General features: G+C 41.8%; 1 protein-coding gene across 1 annotated transcript in view; it reads left to right on the forward strand.

The window, feature by feature from the left end:
• Positions 1-20,991, forward strand: part of LOC132815300 (polyamine-modulated factor 1-binding protein 1-like) — a 318,458-nt gene that overhangs the window by 9,388 nt on the left and 288,079 nt on the right. Inside the window, exon 2 of the mRNA XM_060824144.1 lies at positions 338-505. Coding sequence (XP_060680127.1) covers positions 338-505 — 168 coding nt within the window. The remainder of the gene's footprint in view (positions 1-337; positions 506-20,991) is intronic.

Raw genomic sequence — 20,991 nt, forward strand, 5'->3', positions numbered from 1 at the left:
TCACTTCTGATTGCTCAAATTGAGAATACTTCAGTGTAATCCGTACCTTACCTGCTTGATGGCAATGCTTATTTTAGAGATCATTTTGATTTAGCACCAAATTTAACTTGAAAGTAGAAAAGATGATATCTATGCAACAGAGATCGCAAATATTTGGAGGAACCTTTCTTTGACATTCGTCAGAATGACATCATTTTACTGCTGACTGAAATCTGAGCCATACAATTTGTTACAAGTAAGAGTATTATCTTCAGATAAATTTTATCAGTTTGTGACCAATGTGGGCTTGTAAATTATACTTGTGATGAAAGCTTGGCACCATTTTTTGTTTTTACAGGTGGCTCAGTGTGAAGAAACCATTAAACATTTGCAAATCGAATCATCTTCATTAAATTCAGCACAAGAATTGAATGATAGAACAATTACACATAAAAAGCAAATTATTAGTGAGCTACAGCAAGAAAATGATACGCTGAAGCAGAAATTGAAGGAAACATTGTGCAAGGTTTGGAGAAATTTTGCTTGTTTTACATTAGGTATTGCTGTATACAGTTCTAAACCTTGTATGTTTGCTGTACATATGATTTACTTTCTACCATCAAAAGTTTCTGACATTCTTCAATGACAATATTTGTTCATTTTGAGTCTACATTTCCTGTCTCATTTTGTTATTTCTGCCACAACTCTTGTGAGTATATGGTGGTGAAACAGGACCAGTTTTGAGAAAGTTCTGGGCCTGTGTAATTATATGTTAAAGTCTGGTTGAAGATTTGTAGCTCGGGTGTCCGTTGTTGTGGTTCTGTTCGCCGAGCTGGAAGTTTTTGCTGCAACGGACACCCGAGCTACAAATCTTCAACCAGACTTTAAACACTTACGGGCGAGAAACGCTGAGACAAGCCAGGAGATGGGAATCCTGCGCTAACAGCCTAAGCGCAACACATGAACAACTCCGGTTCCTCCACGAATGCAGAAAAAAATCAAATCCTGCCACAATGTGTCAAGTACAGACCTCCAGTAAATAATCCACAAGCCAGGGAAACAGCCAAGAAGAACGGATTCAGGATGGTCCAGGTAATGATCACAGACGCTCACAACCGACTGCACAAATACAAGCAAGAAATTGCGTGCCAAAAGTCGTTAATTTTAAAAACCACTAATCAGGAATGGACCCGGACCATAGAACAGGCTATCACTATAGGACAGAACAGGACAACACTTCGCAAAAAAACGGCACTAAAAGAAAAAATGGACAAACTAACCCACAAACAGGAGGACACTACAACACACACCTGGGTTAAAAACCTCTCCCACAGACAGCTCACAGACACGGAAAGAACTATACTGGCCAAGGGACTCAAATACAACTACAGGGATGCCAACACAGCAGACTTCCTAGCAGCACTAGAATGCACACTCAGGAACAATGGACTGACAGAAGAGATACAACAAACAGTGAGACAAACGGTCGTACCTATGATGATAAGAAAATGACATACACATAACCTCAACACCAAGGAGAGGGAAGCACTGAAAGCACTGAAAAATGACAAGAACATAATCATACTACCGGCAGATAAAGGCAGAATGACGGTCATCTTAGATAAATCAGACTACATCAATAAAGCACAACATCTACTCGCAGACACCAACACCTACCAAAGGAAGGATTCCGACCCCACACCACAACTCACCAATAGAATAATCAACACACTAAGGAATCTACAAAAAAACGGACAGATAACCAAAGCAGACCAGCAAAGAATGAAACCTGAAAGCAACAACACCCCCAGATTCTACGGACTACCCAAAGTACACAAACCAGACATCTCACTCAGACCCATAGTATCACTACCAGGGACACCAGCATACAAACTGGCCAAAGAACTACAACAAAAACTGAAACACCTAGTCAGCGGATCCAAACACTCCATACAATCAACACAGGAATTCTTGGACATCATCAGGAATACACACATAGACAAAGAAGAAACCATGGTATCATTCGACGTGACGGCACTGTTCACTTCAATTGACAAAACCCTAGCCAGAGAAACAATAGCCAACCTACTGGACATACATAACAGAACACAGGAGGCCGAACCTATCAACAAGGACGGCATACTTAAACTACTAGACCTGTGCCTCACCACACACTTTACATTCAACAATCAGATATACGAACAAATCAACGGAACACCCATGGGATCACCAATCTCGGGATCATAGCAGAGGCAGTTATGCAAAGGTTAGAACATACAGCCCTACCACAAATCCAACCCAAACTCTGGATCAGATACGTCGATGACACCTTTGTAATCATCAAAAACACAGAAATAGAAAAAACACACCGAATCATCAACGCCACACTCACAGGAATACAATTCACGAGAGAAGAGGAAAAGGATAGCCAACTCCCATTCCTAGACGTGTTAGTAGAGAGAACAGCCAACAGAGAATTCACCACAAGGGTACACAGGAAACCAACACACACAGACCAAGTCCTAAACTATGAAAGTAACCACCCCAACACACACAAACGAAGCTGCATCAGGACACTATTCAAAAGAGCCACAACACACTGCAGTACACCAGAACTGCGAAAAGAGGAAGAGGAACACCTATACAAGGTATTCGCCAAAAACGGATACCCACGCAACTTTATCACCAGATGCCTAAGAGATAGACCACGGAACGAGGACAGGCCACAACCAAAAGGACTAGCCACACTACCATACGTCAGGAGCGTCTCAGAACTGACAGCCAGACTACTGCGACCCTTAGGACTCATAACAGCACACAAGCCAACTTCCACACTCAGACAACAACTCACTAGAACAAAGGACCCAATAGCCAGCACGAGCCAAACTAACGTAGTTTACAAAATACCATGCAAGGCCTGCACAAAACACTATATAGGACAAACAGGAAGACAGCTAACAATCCGCATCCATGAACATCAGCTAGCCACAAAACGACACGACCAGCTATCCCTAGTAGCCATACACTCAGACAACCAGGAACATGAATTTGACTGGGAAAACACTACCATCATAGGACAAGCCAGACAGAGAACAGCCAGGGAATTCCTAGAGGCATGGCATTCATCCACAAACTCCATTAACAGACACATAGACCTGGACCCCATATACAAACCACTACAGCTGAAACTGACACCCGGAAACGGCAAGAAGATCCATCAACAGACACATCGACCTGGACCCCACATACAAACTACTACAGCTGAAACTGACACCCGGAAGCGGCAAGAACAAACCACTATAAATACCGGAAGAAACATCAAAGCAGCACTTCACAGGAGGCTCCAATAGCACTGATGATGTTCCCTAGCCAGGGAACGAAACGTTTGCAGCAAAATCTTCCAGCAAATTGCAGCAAATACTTCCAGCTCGGCGAACAGAACCACAACAATTATATGTTACGTGAGACTGTTTATATTTTCCCGAATGTCATTCAAAATATTTATGAATAAAATTCTCGGTATCATTTCTTTTCAGGGTAATTGGAATTTCCAATATGTGAAACTAGGATTCATCCAATTTTTATAAATTACATACTTTACATTAACATTAAATGAAACCAATGAATTGTTTTCTTGTCTCATTGAAGTTTTTACTGGAGACCACAATCACCCAAATTCTGGAAATAAAATTGCTGCGTTTTCCACAGAGCTGTGATTCTAATACCTGATTGTCAATTTAATAGGCAGAGGAAGTGCAGTGTTGCGTATTTGTTGACACATGTCTGTATTGTGTGCAGCTCTGGTTCCCTTGTCCAAGTAGGGTATGCTTACTATAAAATCTGATTGAAGATTTGTAGCTCGGGTATCCGTTGTTGTGGTTCTGCTCGCCGAGCTGGAAGTTTTTGCTGCAAACGTTTCGTTCCCTGGCTAGGGAACATCATCAGTGCTGTTGGAGCCTCGTGTGAAGCGCTGCTTTGATGTTTCTTCCGGTATTTATATTGGTTTGTTCTTGCCGCTTCCGGGTGTCAGTTTCAGCTGCAGTGATTTGTATGTGGGGTCCAGGTCGATGTGTCTGTTGATGGATGTTCTTGCCGTTTCCGGGTGTCAGTTTCAGCTGTAGTGGTTTGTATATGGTGTCCAGGTCAATGTGTCTGTTGATGGAGTTTGGGGATGAATGCCATGCTTCTAGGAATTCTCTGGCTGTTCTCTGTCTGGCTTGTCCTATGATAGTGGTGTTTTCCCAGTCAAATTCATGTTGCTGGTTGTCTGAGTGTATGGCTACTAGAGATAGCTGGTCGTGTCGTTTTGTGGCTAGCTGATGTTCATGGATGCGGATTGTTAGCTGTCTTCCTGTTTGTCCTATATAGTGTTTTGTGCAGTCCTTGCATGGTATTTTGTAAACTATGTTAGTTTGGCTCATGCTGGGTATTGGGTCCTTTGTTCTGGTGAGTTGTTGTCTGAGCGTGGATGTTGGCTTGTGTGCTGTTATGAGTCCTAAGGGTCGCAGTAGTCTGGCTGTCAGTTCTGAGACGCTCCTGACGTATGGTAGTGTGGCTAGTCCTTTTGGTTGTGGCATGTCCTCGTTCCTCGGTCTATCTCTTAGGCATCTGGTGATAAAGTTGCGTGGGTATCCGTTCGCCAAAAATGGATACCCACGCAACTTTATCACCAGATGCCTAAGAGATAGACCGAGGTACGAGGACATGCCTCAACCAAAAGGACTAGCCACTCTACCATACGTCAGGAGCGTCTCAGAACTGACAGCCAGACTACTGCGACCCTTAGGACTCATAACAGCACACAAGCCAACATCCACACTCAGACAACAACTCACCAGAACAAAGGACCCAATACCCAGCACGAGCCAAACTAACGTAGTTTACAAAATACCATGCAAGGCCTGCACAAAACACTATATAGGACAAACAGGAAGACAGCTAACAATCCGCATCCATGAACATCAGCTAGCCACAAAACGACACGACCAGCTATCCCTAGTAGCCATACACTCAGACAACCAGGAACATGAATTTGACTGGGAAAACACCACTATCATAGGACAAGCCAGACAGAGAACAGCCAGAGAATTCCTAGAAGCATGGCATTCATCCCCAAACTCCATCAACAGACACATTGACCTGGACACCATATACAAACCACTACAGCTGAAACTGACACCCGGAAACGGCAAGAACATCCATCAACAGACACATCGACCTGGACCCCACATACAAATCACTGCAGCTGAAACTGACACCCGGAAGCGGCAAGAACAAACCAATATAAATACCGGAAGAAACATCAAAGCAGCGCTTCACACGAGGCTCCAACAGCACTGATGATGTTCCCTAGCCAGGGAACGAAACGTTTGCAGCAAAAACTTCCAGCTCGGCGAGCAGAACCACAACATATGCTTACTATACTGGGAATGCAGTGGGGTTTACCTGATTCCTGGGATAGTTGGTCTGTCTGATGAGGAAAGAGTAAGACTCATTGAGAGATAGTCACTTAAGTTTAAAAGAATAGGAGGTCATCTCATTGAAATTTAGGAAGTTATTAAAGGAATAGATGCATAAAATATGGTTTCCCTGGTTGTGGGATTCTAGAACTAGGAAGGCAATGTCTCAGAATAAAAAATAAGGAATGTTAGGATTGAAATGTGGAGGAACTTCTTCACTCAGAGGGGTGAAACGTTGGAATTCTCTATCCAAAGGGCTGTGGAATATCAGTCATTAAGTAAGTTGAACTTAGCAATTGATACAATTCTAGTTGCTAATGACATCAAGGAATGTTGCCATGGGTAAAGAAAGTCACATTGATGTATTGGATTTCCATAAGATGTTTGCCAAGAATGCACATGAAAAGTTATTGTGCAAAGTAGGAGCTCACAGAGTAATATACTGGCATAGCTGGATGTTGGAAACCAGAATATGCTTATATGGTTTTTTTTCAGATTTGCACAATGTGACGAGTCACATCCTACAAGGGTTTATGCTGGTCCTTTGGCTTCTCGCGATGTATTTTTATTAAAGTCATGGTGGTTAAATTTGTAGATGACACAAAGTTAGATTGGAAAGTATGTTGTGAAGGTGCCATAGCAAGGATGCAGACTGATATAGACAGGACAGGTAAGTGGGCAAACACCTAGGTGATGGAGTGGGAAAATGACTGTTCACTTTCACAAGTAAAACTAAAAAGCAGGGCATTACTTGAATGGAAAAGGACTGAGTGATGCAATTATTTAATTGCATTAGTTAAGATCCAGAATGATCTTTATGAGATGGACGTAGAAAGGATGTTTAGCTTTGTTGGTCAATCCAGAATTAGGAGACACTGTTTTAAAATTAAGAATTGTCCTTTAAGGACAGATGAGGAGATTTTTGAATTCTAAAGAAGAGTCATGCTGGACTCAGAGTATTAACTCTTTCTATCTCCATAGATACTGGTGGATCTGTTGTTGATTTTCTACAGCATTCTGAGTTTGTTGAGCAGGTATTTTTCTTTGAGGGTTGTGCAGCTTTGGAACTTGGCCTCAGAAGGCAGTGAAGTCATTGAATATGTAAGTGGCAGAAGCAGATAGATTGCTATAAGCCAATAATTGAAAAGCTATCGGATGTAGATGGAATGGTGGAATTTGTAAGCGTGGATAACAAGTGAATATGGTCTTCAGGTAGCTGACCAGCAATGATATAGAATAGTGGAGAGGCTGAAAGGCATACTCCTGCTCCTATATTCCTACCTGTTTATCAGTTAGCTTGTTGGAATACTTTTCTTTAACTTCGAATAAATTCTTCTCAACTGCTTTACTTAGGGCGGCACGGTGGCACAGTGGCTAGCACTGCTGCCTCACAGCGCCAGGTTCAATTCCCGCCTCAGGCGACTGTCTGTGTGGAGTTTGCACGTTCTCCCCGTGTCTGCATGGGTTTCCTCTGGGTGCTCCGGTTTCCTCCCACAGTCCAAAGATGTGCGGGTAAAGTGAATTGGCCATGCTAAATTGCCCGTAGTGTTAGGTTAGGGGTATGGGTGGGTTGCGGGTAGGTGTGGACTTGTTGGGCCGAAGGGCCTGTTTCCGCACTTTAAGTAATCTAATCTAATCATGACAGTAACCTACGAGAAATCATCCAAATCTTACATCATGTAGAGATTTTTATTGGAAAGGCTTTTTGTTTAATTATGTTCATGGATATTATTTTGTTCCTGAGGAAGTGAAGAAAGTGGATTAAAATGAGTGATGTGAAAACTCCAGGCCCATAAGCCACATTGCCATATAGAATTATGCTGCATTGCTTTCCAGTGCTGACTTCGGTATGCATCATCCAACTTGGTAAATATCTTGAAGTAATGTGTCAAATCACATCCGAACTAGGAAAGCAAAAACCTTTCATGTCCAAGATCAGATTCTAATCCAAGGACTTATCCTCAAGACCATTGAACTTGAAAGTTAAAGAGTTAATGCTCTCTGCCTTAAAAGCTGAACTAGGTCATTAGTATTTCTGATAAGTTCCTCTAGACTTAGATGTTATTTATTTTCATTTTAAAAAGTTGAATTTTAAAACAGACATTCAGGAAATATTTACTTGGTAAATTAAGTGTCATCAGGGCAATAGAGCTCCAAATTGTGTTTGACAGAGTCAAGCCTGAAATCTGATATTCTTCTGACATTTTTAAAGGAATCTGCAGCTGGCAAGTTGTTAATGTTTATTCTGTTATGTTTAACATACTCTACAAATTAACAGTGAAGTTCACAAAGTATGTAAAAATCCACAAAAATAAGTGATTAATATAATTAATTAATAGCATTTGGGTGTTTGTGATTAAGAAATGGCAGCAATCATGGATGACTTTACAGATAAAACATTAAAAAATCAGATTAACAGTAACAACCTGGACAAGGAGGTCATAGAATGCTTTGGAGATAGTTTGTTGGAGCGATACATTCTGGAACTGACTAAAGAGCAAGTCATATTAAACTTGATAATGTGTAATGTGACAGAATTAATTCAAGACCTCAGAGCACAGGTAGCAGCAACCACAAATAATTGAATTATATAACCAGTTTAAAAGGTCTGAAGCTAGTATTTTAATGTTAAGTAAATACAGCAATATTGGCATGAAAGCTGATCTAGCTGAAGTGAACTGGTATACAAGGCTAGATGGTAGCTGAATAGGGACGCAGAGTCAGACATTTAAATGGATATTTCAGAATACTCAGAATAACTGTGTTACTAATATATCAAAAATGAGAATTGCAATTTAATATCGGATAGTCAGGAAACGGGGAAAATGTGAAGTTTTTCAATATGGAAGAATGATAAGGCAGAGTATGACAGAATATAAATGGAGAATTGCTGTGGAAATCCAAGGTGCAAAGGAATTTAGTTCTCGTGCAAAATCATATAAAGTTAGTGTTCAGATACATTATGTAGTTAAGACGCCTAATGGGAAACTCTCCTTTATTTTGAAAAGAAGTGAGCATGAAAGTAAGGATTTTTTTTCAGTTATACATGGCACTGGTGAAACCACATTTCAGATACTGTGTGAGATTTTGCTCTTGTTATTTAAGGAAGGATATGAATACATCCGAGGAGGTGCAGGGGAAGTTTGCCAGATTGATATCTGGAATGAGTGGATTGTCTTATAACGATATGTAGGTAGGCTGGGCTTATTTCCACTGGAATGTAGGAGAGTGAAGGGTGACTTGACTGAAGGATATGAAATCCTGAATATTCTAACAAGGTGGACATGAAGAGGATGTTTCCTCTTCTGATTAAGCCCAGAATGAGGGGGCACTGTTTTTAAATGAGGGGCCACTCTTTTTAGACAGAGATTAGACAGTTTTTCTCAAAGCGTTTTGTGACTTTGGAATTCTCTGCCTTAAAAAACAATGGAAACATGGTCATTGAATATTTTTAAGAAAGATGGAGAAATTCTTGTTAAACAAGAGAATCAAGGTTATTTATGGAAATATGGAAATTGAAACACAAACAGATCAGCCATGATCTTGTTGGGTGGCATAACAGGCTCCAGTGTCTACTTCAGCTCCTATTGCATGCATTTGTGTCTGGGTGCCAAAGTATTCACCTGAAATGTACAATAATTGTTTCTGCACGCAAGATCCTAATTACAAAATTACAGTACGCTTTTTAAAAATGTGTTTGTAGCAGTACCTCTCTTCCACCTACCCTCACCCCACAAAACTCTGTACACCACAGCTGTCTGATATTTCTGAAGCTGAAGGCCAATCTTGAGATTTACCATGTCAAATTCAAATCCTGGCGCAGACACTCATGTTTCTCATCATCATCTGTGTTTCTTTAGGAGTTAGATCAGCTGTCACTTCATGGAAGAAAACTCAGACAGAATCAGTGAGTAAAAGCAAGTGCTGAATTTTCAAAACAAATAGAAAGCCTCTAATTATCACAAGATTGGCATCTATGTTTTGTCACCATTAACAGTGGTCATATGGTCAGATCAGTTTTCCTTCATGTGAATCCAATGGCAGCGATGGGACCAAATGGAGTACCAGGCCGTGCACTCAGAGCATGTGCAGATCAACTGGCAGAGGTCTTCTCGGACATCTTCAACCTCTCCCTGCAGCAGGCCACTGTCCCTGCCTGTTTCAAGAGGGCCAATATCATCCCTGTGCCTAAGAAGGCTCATTCAGCATGTCTCAATGACTACCGCCCAGTGGCCCTAACTTCAGTGGTAATGAAGTCCTTTGAAAGGCTGGTCATGGTATTAATGAACTCCAGCCTCCCCACTGCTCTTGACCCACTCCAATTTGCCTATTGGACCAACAGATCCACGTCATATGCCATATCACTTGACCGTTACTCCTCCTTAGAATATCTTGACACCAAGAACAGCTACGTAAGAATCCTACTAATTGACTATAGTACAGCCTTTAATACCTTGAGACTGATTACTAAACTTAGTGATCTCAGACTGAGCTCCACTCTCTGCAACTGGATCCTCAGTTTCCTGACCCACAGGCCACAATCAATGAAGATTGGGGACAATATTTCATCTTCACTAATACTCACCCCTGGGGGTGCATACTCAGCCCCTACTGTACTCACTGTATAACCATGATTGCGTTGCCAAATCCTAGAGTAATGCCATTTACAAGTTCACTGATGACACCACCATGGTCGAATCTCAGATGACAACAAAACAGACTACAGATGGGAGGTGGAAGATTTGGGAAAATGGTGTACTGAGAACAACCTAGCTCTCAATGCCAAGGAATTCATTATTGACTTTTGGCGGGATGTTACTCACGCTCCCCTACACATTAACAGCACAGAGGTGGAATGAGTGGAGAGTGTCAAGGTCATAGGAGTGGTCTTGCATAACAAACTTTCTTGGACTGTTCATGTAGAAGCACTGGTTGTAAAGGTCCAACAACATCTCTTCTTCCTCAGGCAGCTGAGGAAATTTGGCATGACGGCAAATACCCTTGTCAACTTTTATAGGTGTGTCATCCAAAGCATTCTGTCTGCATGTATCACTACTTGTTATGGCAACTATACCATTCAAGATCAGAGATGGTTACAGAGAGTGGTGAACCCAGCTTTGACAATCACAAAGGCCAACCTCCCATCTATAAAAACTATCTACCAGGCCCGCTGTCAAGGAAAGGCCACCAGCAACCTCAAAGATCCATCCCACAATGTTTTACTACAACCTCTACCATTGTGGAGAAGATACAGAAGCCTGAACACATGCACAAGCTGGTTTCACAAAAGTTTCTACCCTACTGTTGTTAGAATACTGAATGGACTCGCAACTCGTAATATTTGCCTGTACCTGTGTTTTTGTTTTTGCCGCTGTTTACTTATAATTTACTTATCTATGTTACTTAACTATGTGATCTGCCTGTATTGCTTGCAAGACAAAGCTTTTCACTGTGCCTCGGTACATGTGACAATAAATTTAATTTGATTCAATGTACAGAGAGACGGGAAAAGAAAGAAAGAGAGGTATAAAGAATATATATTTGAAATATTCATTACAAAATATTCCATGGTTTGTAATCAGATTTCTAAACAGAGTTACACAAATACTCTTTGTCTGATCAGTAATCTTTTTGAAACATTTACTATCCATACATTGTGTTGAAAATTGTGCATTAACTTTCATCATAGTTAATCAGGACTAATTCATTGAGCTAGTTCCTTTAGAAAAACATTATGTCAGGAAGTGAACTTGAAGGTTCTGGAGTTAGATTCAGCTTTTGGTGAGTAAATACAACCAAAACAATGTTATGCTTTGTATATTGCTAGTTATTTTGACTGTTCAATCCTTATATTTCAGTATATTTGTTCTGTTTGTTACGATCAGTTCTGGCCACCAAATTTATGTTATCTCCCAGCTAGAGGATAATTTTGTTTTAAAGTTGACAAAGTGCAAGATATCAGATACTTATTAAGAGATATATTAAGCACAATATGATGGACAGAACTGGTACGACAAATAGTTTTGCAGGGATATTGTCAGTAGAAAATACAGACAAAAAGGAACAAGGTCTGGATCGAATATCCAAACCAAAAGAAGAAAAGATGTGACTTTCTCACAGTTCTTCTTAGGTTTATGATGATAGAACATAGAACATAGAACATAGAAGGATACAGCGCAGTACAGGCCCTTCGGCCCTCGATGTTGCGCCGACCGAGTCCTACCTAACCTATACTAGCCCAATAACTTCCAAATGCCTATCCAATGCCCGCTTAAATGAACATAAAGAAGGAGAGTTCACCACTGATACAGGCAGGGCATTCCATGAACTCACAACCCGCTGTGTGAAGAATCTACCCCTAACATCTGTCCTATACCTACCACCCCTTAATTTAAAGCTATGTCCCCTAGTAACACCTGACTCCATTAGCGGTAAAAGGTTCTTAGTATCTACCCTATCTAAACCCCTAATCATCTTATACACTTCTATCAGATCTCCCCTAAACCTTCTCTTCTCCAATGAGAACAGCCCCAAGTGCCTCAGCCTTTCCTCATAAGATTTTCCTACCATTCCAGGCAACATCCTGGTAAACCTCCTCTGCACTCGTTCTAAAGCTTCCACATCCTTCCTATAGTATGGCGACCAAAACTGCACACAATACTCCAGATGAGGCCTCACCAGAGTCTTATACAACTGCAACATGACCTCAGGACTCCGGAACTCAATTCCTCTGCCAATAAAGCCCAGTACACCATATGCCTTCCTCACAGCACTATTTACCTGGGTGGCAACTTTCAGAGATCTGTGTACATAGACACCAAGATCCCTCTGCTCATCCACACTACCAAGTAGCCTACCATTAGCCCAGTAATCCATCATCTTGTTATTCCTACCAAAGTGAACGACTTCGCACTTAGCTACATTGAATTCCATTTGCCACATTTCCGCCCAGCTCTGCAACTTATCTATATCCCGCTGTAACCTACCACTTCCTTCCTCACTATCCACAACTCCACCGACTTTCGTGTCATCCGCAAACTTGCTTACCCAGCTTTCAAGTCCTTCCTCTAGATCATTTATAAAGATAACAAAAAGCAATGGTCCCAAAACAGATCCTTGTGGTACACCGCTAGTAACTGCGCTCCAAGATGAACATAATCCATCAACTACTACCCTCTGTCTCCTTCCAGCCAGCCAATTCCTAATCCAAACCTCTAATGTATCCTCAATGCCATACCTCCGAAGTTTTAGCATTAGCCTACCATGGGGAACCTTATCGAACGCCTTACTAAAATCCATATACACAACATCTACTGCTTTACCCTCATCCACTTCCATAGTCACCTTCTCAAAGAACTCAATAAGGTTTGTGAGGCACGACCTGCCCTTCACAAAACCATGCTGGCTATCCCTGATCACGTTATTCCTACCCAGATGTTCATAAATCTTATCCCTTACCATTCTCTCTAAGACTTTGCCCACCACTGAAGTCAGACTCACTGGCCTATAGTTACTAGGGCTATCCCTACTCCCTTTCTTGAACAATGGGACCACATTCGCTATCCTCCAGTCCTCTGGTACTATTCCCGTTGACAATGACGACATAAAAATCCAGGCCAATGGCTCTGCTATCTCCTCCCTAGCTTCCCATAGGATCCTGGGGTAAATGCCATCAAGCCCAGGAGACTTATCTATATTCATCCTTTCCAATATTCCCAAAACCTCTTCCCTGCATATTTCCAGGGCATCCATTCTAATTATTTGTGATTCCATATTCACATCAGCAACAGTGTCCTGTTCCTGAGTGAATACTGATGAAAAGTACTGATTTAATGTCTCTCCAATCTCCTCCGCCTCCACACACAACTTCCCACTACTATCCTTGACTGGACCGATACCTACCCTAGTCATCCTTTTATTCTTGACATACCTATAGAAAGCCTTTGGGTTTTCCCTAATCCTACCAGCTAAAGACTTTTCATGTCCCCTTCTCGCTTTTCTTAGCTCCCTCTTTAGCTCCTTCCTGGCTACCTTATAACTCTCAATCGCCCCTACTGAACCTTCACGCCTCATCTTTACATATGCCGCCTTCTTCCCTTTCACAAGGGACTCCAATTCCTTACTAAACCACGGCTGCCTCACAAGGCCCTTTACACCATGCCTGACTGGTACATACCTATCGAGGACACGCAGTAGCTGCTCCTTGAACAATCCCCACATCTCATTAGTGTTCTTCTCTTGAAGCCTGTTTTTCCAATCCACACAACCTAAGTCATGCCTCACTGCATCATAATTTCCCTGCCCCCAGCTATAGCTCTTGCCCTGCGGCGCACGATTATCCCTCTCCATCACTAAAGTAAAAGTCACCGAGTTGTGGTCACTGTCCCCGAAGTGCTCACCTACCTCCAAGTCTAACACCTGGCCTGGTTCATTACCTAGAACCAAATCCAATATAGCCTCCCCTCTTGTTGGCCTGTCGACATATTGTGTCAGGAAACCCTCCTGCACACATTGTACAAACACCAACCCATCTAATGAACTCGAGCTATAGCTCTCCCAGTCAATATCTGGGAAGTTAAAGTCCCCCATAACAACCACCCTGCTACCTTCACTCTTTTCCTGAATCATCCTCGCAATATTATCCTCTACTTCTCTAGGACTATTAGGAGGCCTGTAGAAAACATCTAACAGGGTGACCTCACCTTTCCTATTTCTAACCTCAGCCCAAACTACCTCAGATGGCAAGTCCTCTTCCATCGTCCATTCCACTGCTGTGATACTGTCTTTGACAAGTAATGCCACGCCTCCCCCTTTTTTACCCCCATGTCTGATCCTACTAAAACATTTGAACCCTGGAACGTGCAACAGCCATTCTTGTCCCTGTTCTACCCACGTCTCTGTAATGGCCACAACATCGAAGTCCCAGGTACCAACCCATGCTGCAAGTTCACCTACCTTATTCCTTATACTTCTGGCATTGAAGTATACACACTTCAATCCACCTTTCTGGTTACAGGCACCCTCCTTAGAGATCGTTGCATTATTCCTAACCTCCCTACACTCAAGGTCCTGTACCCTAAAGCTACAGTCCTGGTTCCCATGCCCCCGCGGAGTTAGTTTAAACCCTCCCAAAGAGCACTAGCAAACCTCCCCCCAAGGACACTGGTGCCCCTCAGGTTCAGGTGTAGCCCATCCTTTTTATAGAGGTCCCACCTTCCCCAGAAAGGACCCCAGTTGTCCAGAAACCGGAATCCCTCCCTCCTGCACCATCCCTGTAGCCACGCATTTAACTGCTCTCTCTCCCTATTCCTCGACTCTCTATCACGTGGCACGGGTAACAAACCAGAGACTACAACTCTGTTTGTTCTAACTCTGAGCTTCCAACCTAGCTCCCTGAAAGCCTGTCTGACATCCTCACCCTTCTTCCTACCTATATCGTTGGTGCCAACGTGGACCACAATCTGGGGCTGCTCCCCCTCCCCCTTAAGGACCCGGAAAACACGATCAGCGACATCACGTACCCTTGCACCTGGGAGGCAACATACCAAACGTGAGTCCCTGTCACCCCCACAAAACCGTCTGTCTGTACCCCTCACTATCGAGTCCCCAAGAACTATTGCTCTACCTTTCTCCACCCTACCCTTCTGAGCAACGGGGCCAGGCTCCGTGCCAGAGGCCTGAACCTCGTTGCTTGCCCCTGGTAAGTCATCCCCCCCACAAGTATCCAAAACGGTATACTTGTTCTTGAGGGGAATGACTGCAGGGGGTCCCTGCACTGGCTTCCTCCTCCCACTCCCCCTCACTGTCACCCATCTATCTTGAACTTTCGGAGTAACTACTTGCCTAAAGCTCCGATCTATGACCTCCTCTGCCTCCCGAATGATCCGCAGTTCATCCAACTCCAGCTCCAGTTCTCTAACACGGGTTTGGAGGAGCTGGAGATGGGTGCACTTCTTGCAAGTGTACTCAGCAGGGACGCTAATGGCTTCCCTCACCTCATACATGTTGCAAGAGGAACATTGCCCTCTCTGCACTGCCATCCCTCTAAAAGTAAGCTTTCCTTAAAAAAAAACAACAAAAACCAACTAAATCTAAAGAAACAAACAAGGAAAATGCAGCACTTACCCGCTAGTCACAATTGGTCTTATTATTAGGTTAGAGGAGGTGGAAGGGTGGGAGGCACTACTCGTGTAGTGCCTCGGGTGACTCGCCTACGCCTTTAAATAAGGGGAGAGAAAAAAAACACCTTACCCAGGTAACCTAGCGCGCCTTCCGGGTCTGCTACCGCTTTTTTAAAGGAAAACTTTAAATTTACAACTATTAAATAAACGACCAAACTTACCCACCAGCCGTCGCGAAGTCTTCCGAGAGACTGAGGCCTAAAACTCGGAGCCCGCCTTTAAATAAGGGGAGAGAAAAAAAACACCTTACCCAGGTAACCTAGCGCGCCTTCCGGGTCTGCTACCGCTTTTTTAAAGGAAAACTTTAAATTTACAACTATTAAATAAACGACCAAACTTACCCACCAGCCGTCGCTATGATGATATTACATTGTTATCAACACTGACAATGTTCAATTTGGCAGCTGATCAGTCAGACTTTGGTCTTACCCGAGGTAGAATTTTTTCACTTCATAGATTCTTTTAATGTTATTTCTTTTCCATCCAAAGGGAGCAAGGAGGTTTTGGTTTCCTTTGAAGTTTTTAGAGATCTGAATTTAAACTCCTTTTTCCTCTCAGTTCTGTGACAAATTGTATTTTAAACCAGTTTAAAAGCTGTTGTTGAGAGTTTCACTCTTTAACCCAAAGAAAGCTGGTGCTAGCTTGTCTCAAGAGTATCAAATCCTGTTTCTTCAAAATAAATGACATACCATATGTAGCCAATAAGTGACTTCACTGCTTCATTTTTTCCTTGAGTTGTTAAAAAAAACTCGTTCTTTCTCTCCAACACCACCCCACTTTCTTTTCCAGTCTAATAACATCCAAAAATAACCGAAGCTAAACATGGTAACAGACAAATTGTGGTTGAACACCACACAGAGCGTACCAAATAGCATATGCAGTCAAGATTGACCCCATATATTTCTCAGGAACTCCTGAGATATTGACGACATAATTGGTTGTCACATCTCTTTTTCAAAGACCTAACTTTGGGACTGCTACAAAAGCCACTTCATCTTGGGCATTCTCAATGACTGCTCACATTTCTAGTAATTCACCTTCATTTTGAATTTCTACAGTCCATGGATGGTGGAAACTGCAGTCCGGCATCTATTCAAAGGCATAACCCAAGCTTTTTGCAGATGGCTCGCTTCATCAAGCCAGTATTGCTTCTGTTTTTTTTAAGTTTCCTGAGAATTAAACCTATTTAGCTGCACCAAACAAGAACATAAGAACTAGGAGTAAGAGTAGTGTGTTGCTGGAAAAGCACAGCAGATCAGGCAGCATCCGAGGAGCAGGAAAATCGACGTTTTGTGCAAAAGCCCTTCATCAGCTCCTTCCTGATGTATGGTTTTTTGCCCGAAATGTTGATTTTCCTGCTCCTTGGATGCTGCCTGACCTGCTGTGCTTTTCTAGCACATTCTAATCTTGACTCTGATTTCCAGCACCTGCAGTCCTCACTCGCCTAGGAGCAAGAGTAGGCCATCTGGCCCCTTGAACCTGCTCCGCCATTCAATAAACTCATAGCTGATCTTTTCGTGGCCTCAACTCCACTTACCAGCCCTCTCACCATAGCACTTAATTCCTTTACTGTTCAAAAAATTGTCAATCTTAGCTTAAAAAACATTTACTGAGGAAGCCTCAACTACTTCACTGGGCACGAATTCCATAGGTTCACAACCCTCTGGGTGAAGAAGTTTCTTGTCAGTTCAGTCCTAAATCTGCTCCCTCTAATATTGAGGCTATACCCTCTTGTCCATTTATACCTGCCAGTGGAAACATTCTCTCTACTTCTATCCTATCTATTCCCTTCATAATTTTATATGTTTCTGTAAGACCCCCTCACCCCCCATTCTTCTAAATCCAATGAATATAATCCAAGCCTACTCAGCATCCCCTCATAAGCCAACCCCCTCAACTTCAATTCAATTTATTGAACCTCCTCTGCACCCCCTCTCATGCCAGTACATCATTTCTCAAGAAAGGAGACTAAAGGACACAGTACTCCAGGTTTGGCCTCACCAGCAACCTATGCAGCTGCAACATTAACTCCCTGCTTTTAAACTCAATCCCTTTAGCAATGAAAGACAAAATTCTTAGTTACCTGTTGCACTTGCAGACCAACCTTCTGTGATTCATACACAAGGACATCCAGGACCCTCTGCACAGCAGCCTGCTGTATTTGTTTACCATGCAAGCAGTAGTCCTTTTTGCTGTTATCCTACCAAAATGGATGACTTCACATTTATTAACATTGCACTCCAGATACTGCTTGTTAACCCATCAATCCTTCTAACTGAAGTATTAATTCATCATAGATTTTCCCATGCCCTGCACAACTTCTAGGACCTTCCTGAGCCCTAACTCCAACATTTCGCTGCACCTGCTTGCTTTCCTCATCCTAACTGCACAGAGCTATCTAACTACACAGAACAAGTTGCCTTCTCAGCAGAACAGCTTAACATAATACTTCCATGCGGAACCTGTTTTTAGCTGTTTGCTTGCAAGCAGAATGAAGGTAGCAACCTTCACCTCTGAACTGTCTCCATCTAGTTGATTAAAGCTGGTCCTCAGTAACTCACCTGTTGAAAATCTTTGTTTCCAGTTACATTTGAATGTAACAGCCATTGCTACTCTTCCCAGAATGCTACAACAGTCAGATTACTGGCTTACATACAATAAATGGAGACAAAAAAATGGAGTTCATCATAAGTTTTATTTATATACAAAAACAGGGTTTCCTAGTGCATTTTCACTTCTCCTTTCTGCCTGTTCAGTTCTGATAACCAATCTATTTAAGAGAGAAAGGAAAGAGAACAAATGACCATCTTGATTGGATTTTTGATTTTATTGTCATGTGTACTCAAGTACAAAAGCAAAGGAATACAGTGAAAAGAGTATAATGTCATCACACAAGGAGCCATCTTAAGTTCAAGCACCCTGAGTTACAGTGTGATGATGCTGTCACTTTAACAAGGTTATTTTGTCCTTGTTCATTTTTTTGAGTTGTCATAAAGGCTGAGGTGCCGAAATGTCTTAGAAAGAGCCTATTTTAGTAATGGTAGTAATGGTAGGATAGTGCTCAATTCTTCCACTTCAGTTTTATTTCAGTTTGGTTTAGTTGTAGCAGAGAAGCTGCTGGTCGCAGGCAGTCAGAAGCTGCTGCAGTGCAAAAAAGGTTCCATGTTTCAACAGCTGAATCTTGACAGGCTTCTCTCTCTGAAATCTCTCCGACCTATAAAAACCTGAGTTTGACTTTGACTTTCACTAAGGAGTGTGTATATGGGATATTGCAGGAATTGGAACAGATCCTTGGTTAAGTTGCTATATCAAGTCGGTTGGGTTTTCAAATAGTTATTCTAAATTCTGTTTCCTTTTGTTTGTGTTTCAACTGTAGTGTTTAAATAAATTCTGTTTTGCTTAAAGCTGAGTGGTTTGACCAGCTGCATCACACCTGGAATACTCACTTCACTTCTGCGTTTAAAATAAGAAAAATTTAGGGTCGAGGCTACCTTCTTTAAGTAATTTGAGGGGGTCTGGCTTGCTCCATAAAAGACTCGGGGCTCTTGTCAGGATTAATTCGGTCATTCTAATTTGGGATTAGGGTTTTTGGACATAAAAGCAGTGAGTGGTAGGTAGTAGTGTCTTTCGTTCCAGATGTTGAATTCCATTGTTTTAAACAATGCTTGGGGTAGCAATGGCTCTTTTGGTCAGTGAGAGGTTTCTGGGGGTGGAAGATGTGACTTTGGGGATTTTACGAAAGATGAGCAAGTCAAAACTGCTGGAATTGGCAGACAAGCTGGAGTTGGAGTTGCCTTCATCTGTGAGAAAATGAGAGATAATTAGAACAATAGCTCGGCATTTAAATTTGCTGGAAATGCCGTCAGAATTTTTGGTAATAGCTAAAATTCAATTGAAAATAAAGAAGCTTGAGTTACAGGAAAAAGAAAGAGAAAAGGAAATTAAATTGTTTGAATTTCCTCTGTAAAACAGAGGAAAGAGAAAAGGAACAAATTGCTTTAGCAGAACAAAAAGGAAAAGAGAGAGTGTTTGTTCTTAACATAAATTGACATTCAGGAGAGTCGGCAGACAAGGCTGGAGGTGAATGTAGAAGATAGTGAGGATGAGCAAACATATTGTAGCCAAAGGCCTGGTGGAGATCTGTTTAAATGTCAACATTGCCTAAATTTGATGAGAATGATGTAGAAGCCTTTTTCATCTCATGTGAGAAGGTGGCTGAGCAAGTGAAGTGGCCAGTGACCATGTGGGTTTTGCTGATCCAAATAAAGCTAGTAGGTAGAGCTTATTTGCATCAGTACCAATAGGAGGTCATTTAGGAGTAAGGAAAACTCAAGCTAAAATACAAAAACATTTTTAGTGACCTGGACTACTCAAGAATGTAGTTGAATTTTGCCAGGCATGTCATATGGAAAGCCGCAGGGAGTAATAAAACCCGCACCTTTTCTACTTATTCCTGCATTTGAGGAACCTTTTACAAGAGTCTTAATTGATTGCGTAGGACCCCTACCTAAAATAAAATGTGGGAATTAGTATTTGTTAACAATAGTGAAGGTGTACAGTGGATTTCCAGAGGCCCTCCAATATGCAATATCACCGCTAAAAGGATTGAGGAAGAGTTACTCAAATGTTTCACAAGATACGGTCTATCCACAGAGATACAATCAGATCAGTGATCAAATTTTACATCAAAATTATTCAAGGAAGTTACGGACAGTTTAGAAATTAAACAATTCAAATCCACTGCGTACCATCCAGAATCATAAGGAATGCTAGAAAGATGGAACCAGACATTAAAGATCCTGTTAAAGGCTTACAGTCAAGACTATCCAGATGATTGGGACGAAGGAATTCCATTTTTACCTTTTGCCAGCACAAATGCACCAAATTAATCAATAAAATTCATTTGATTTGAATTAGTTTTTGGGCATGAAATGAGAGGACCACTAAAATTGATTATGGAGAAGTTGGTGAGTCAGAATTCCGAGACCACATGTTTGGACTATATGTCAAATTTTAGGATTGGTGAAATAGAGCGGGGGAGTTAGCTGGACAACATTTAAAAATATTACACTATATGATGAGACAGAAAGCAGACAAGAAATTAAAAACTTGCAATTTTGCCAACGGAGATAGTGTTAGTGTTACTTCCAGTGATAGGTGAACCTTTAAAAGCACGGTTTAGTGGACCTCATCAAATCAAAAAGAAATTGAGTGAGGTGAACTATTTGATAAGGACTCCAGACAGGAAGAAATATCAGAGTGTGTCATGTGAATATACTGAAAAAATATTTTGATTAGGAAGGAAAGCAAAAGAAGAATGTGTTACTGGTTACAACACAGAGTAAAGAATCATGTTCAGAAGATTCTGAATT

This window comes from Hemiscyllium ocellatum, chromosome 4 (assembly GCF_020745735.1).
Source record: "Hemiscyllium ocellatum isolate sHemOce1 chromosome 4, sHemOce1.pat.X.cur, whole genome shotgun sequence".
In the NCBI taxonomy this organism is placed as follows: domain Eukaryota; kingdom Metazoa; phylum Chordata; class Chondrichthyes; order Orectolobiformes; family Hemiscylliidae; genus Hemiscyllium; species Hemiscyllium ocellatum.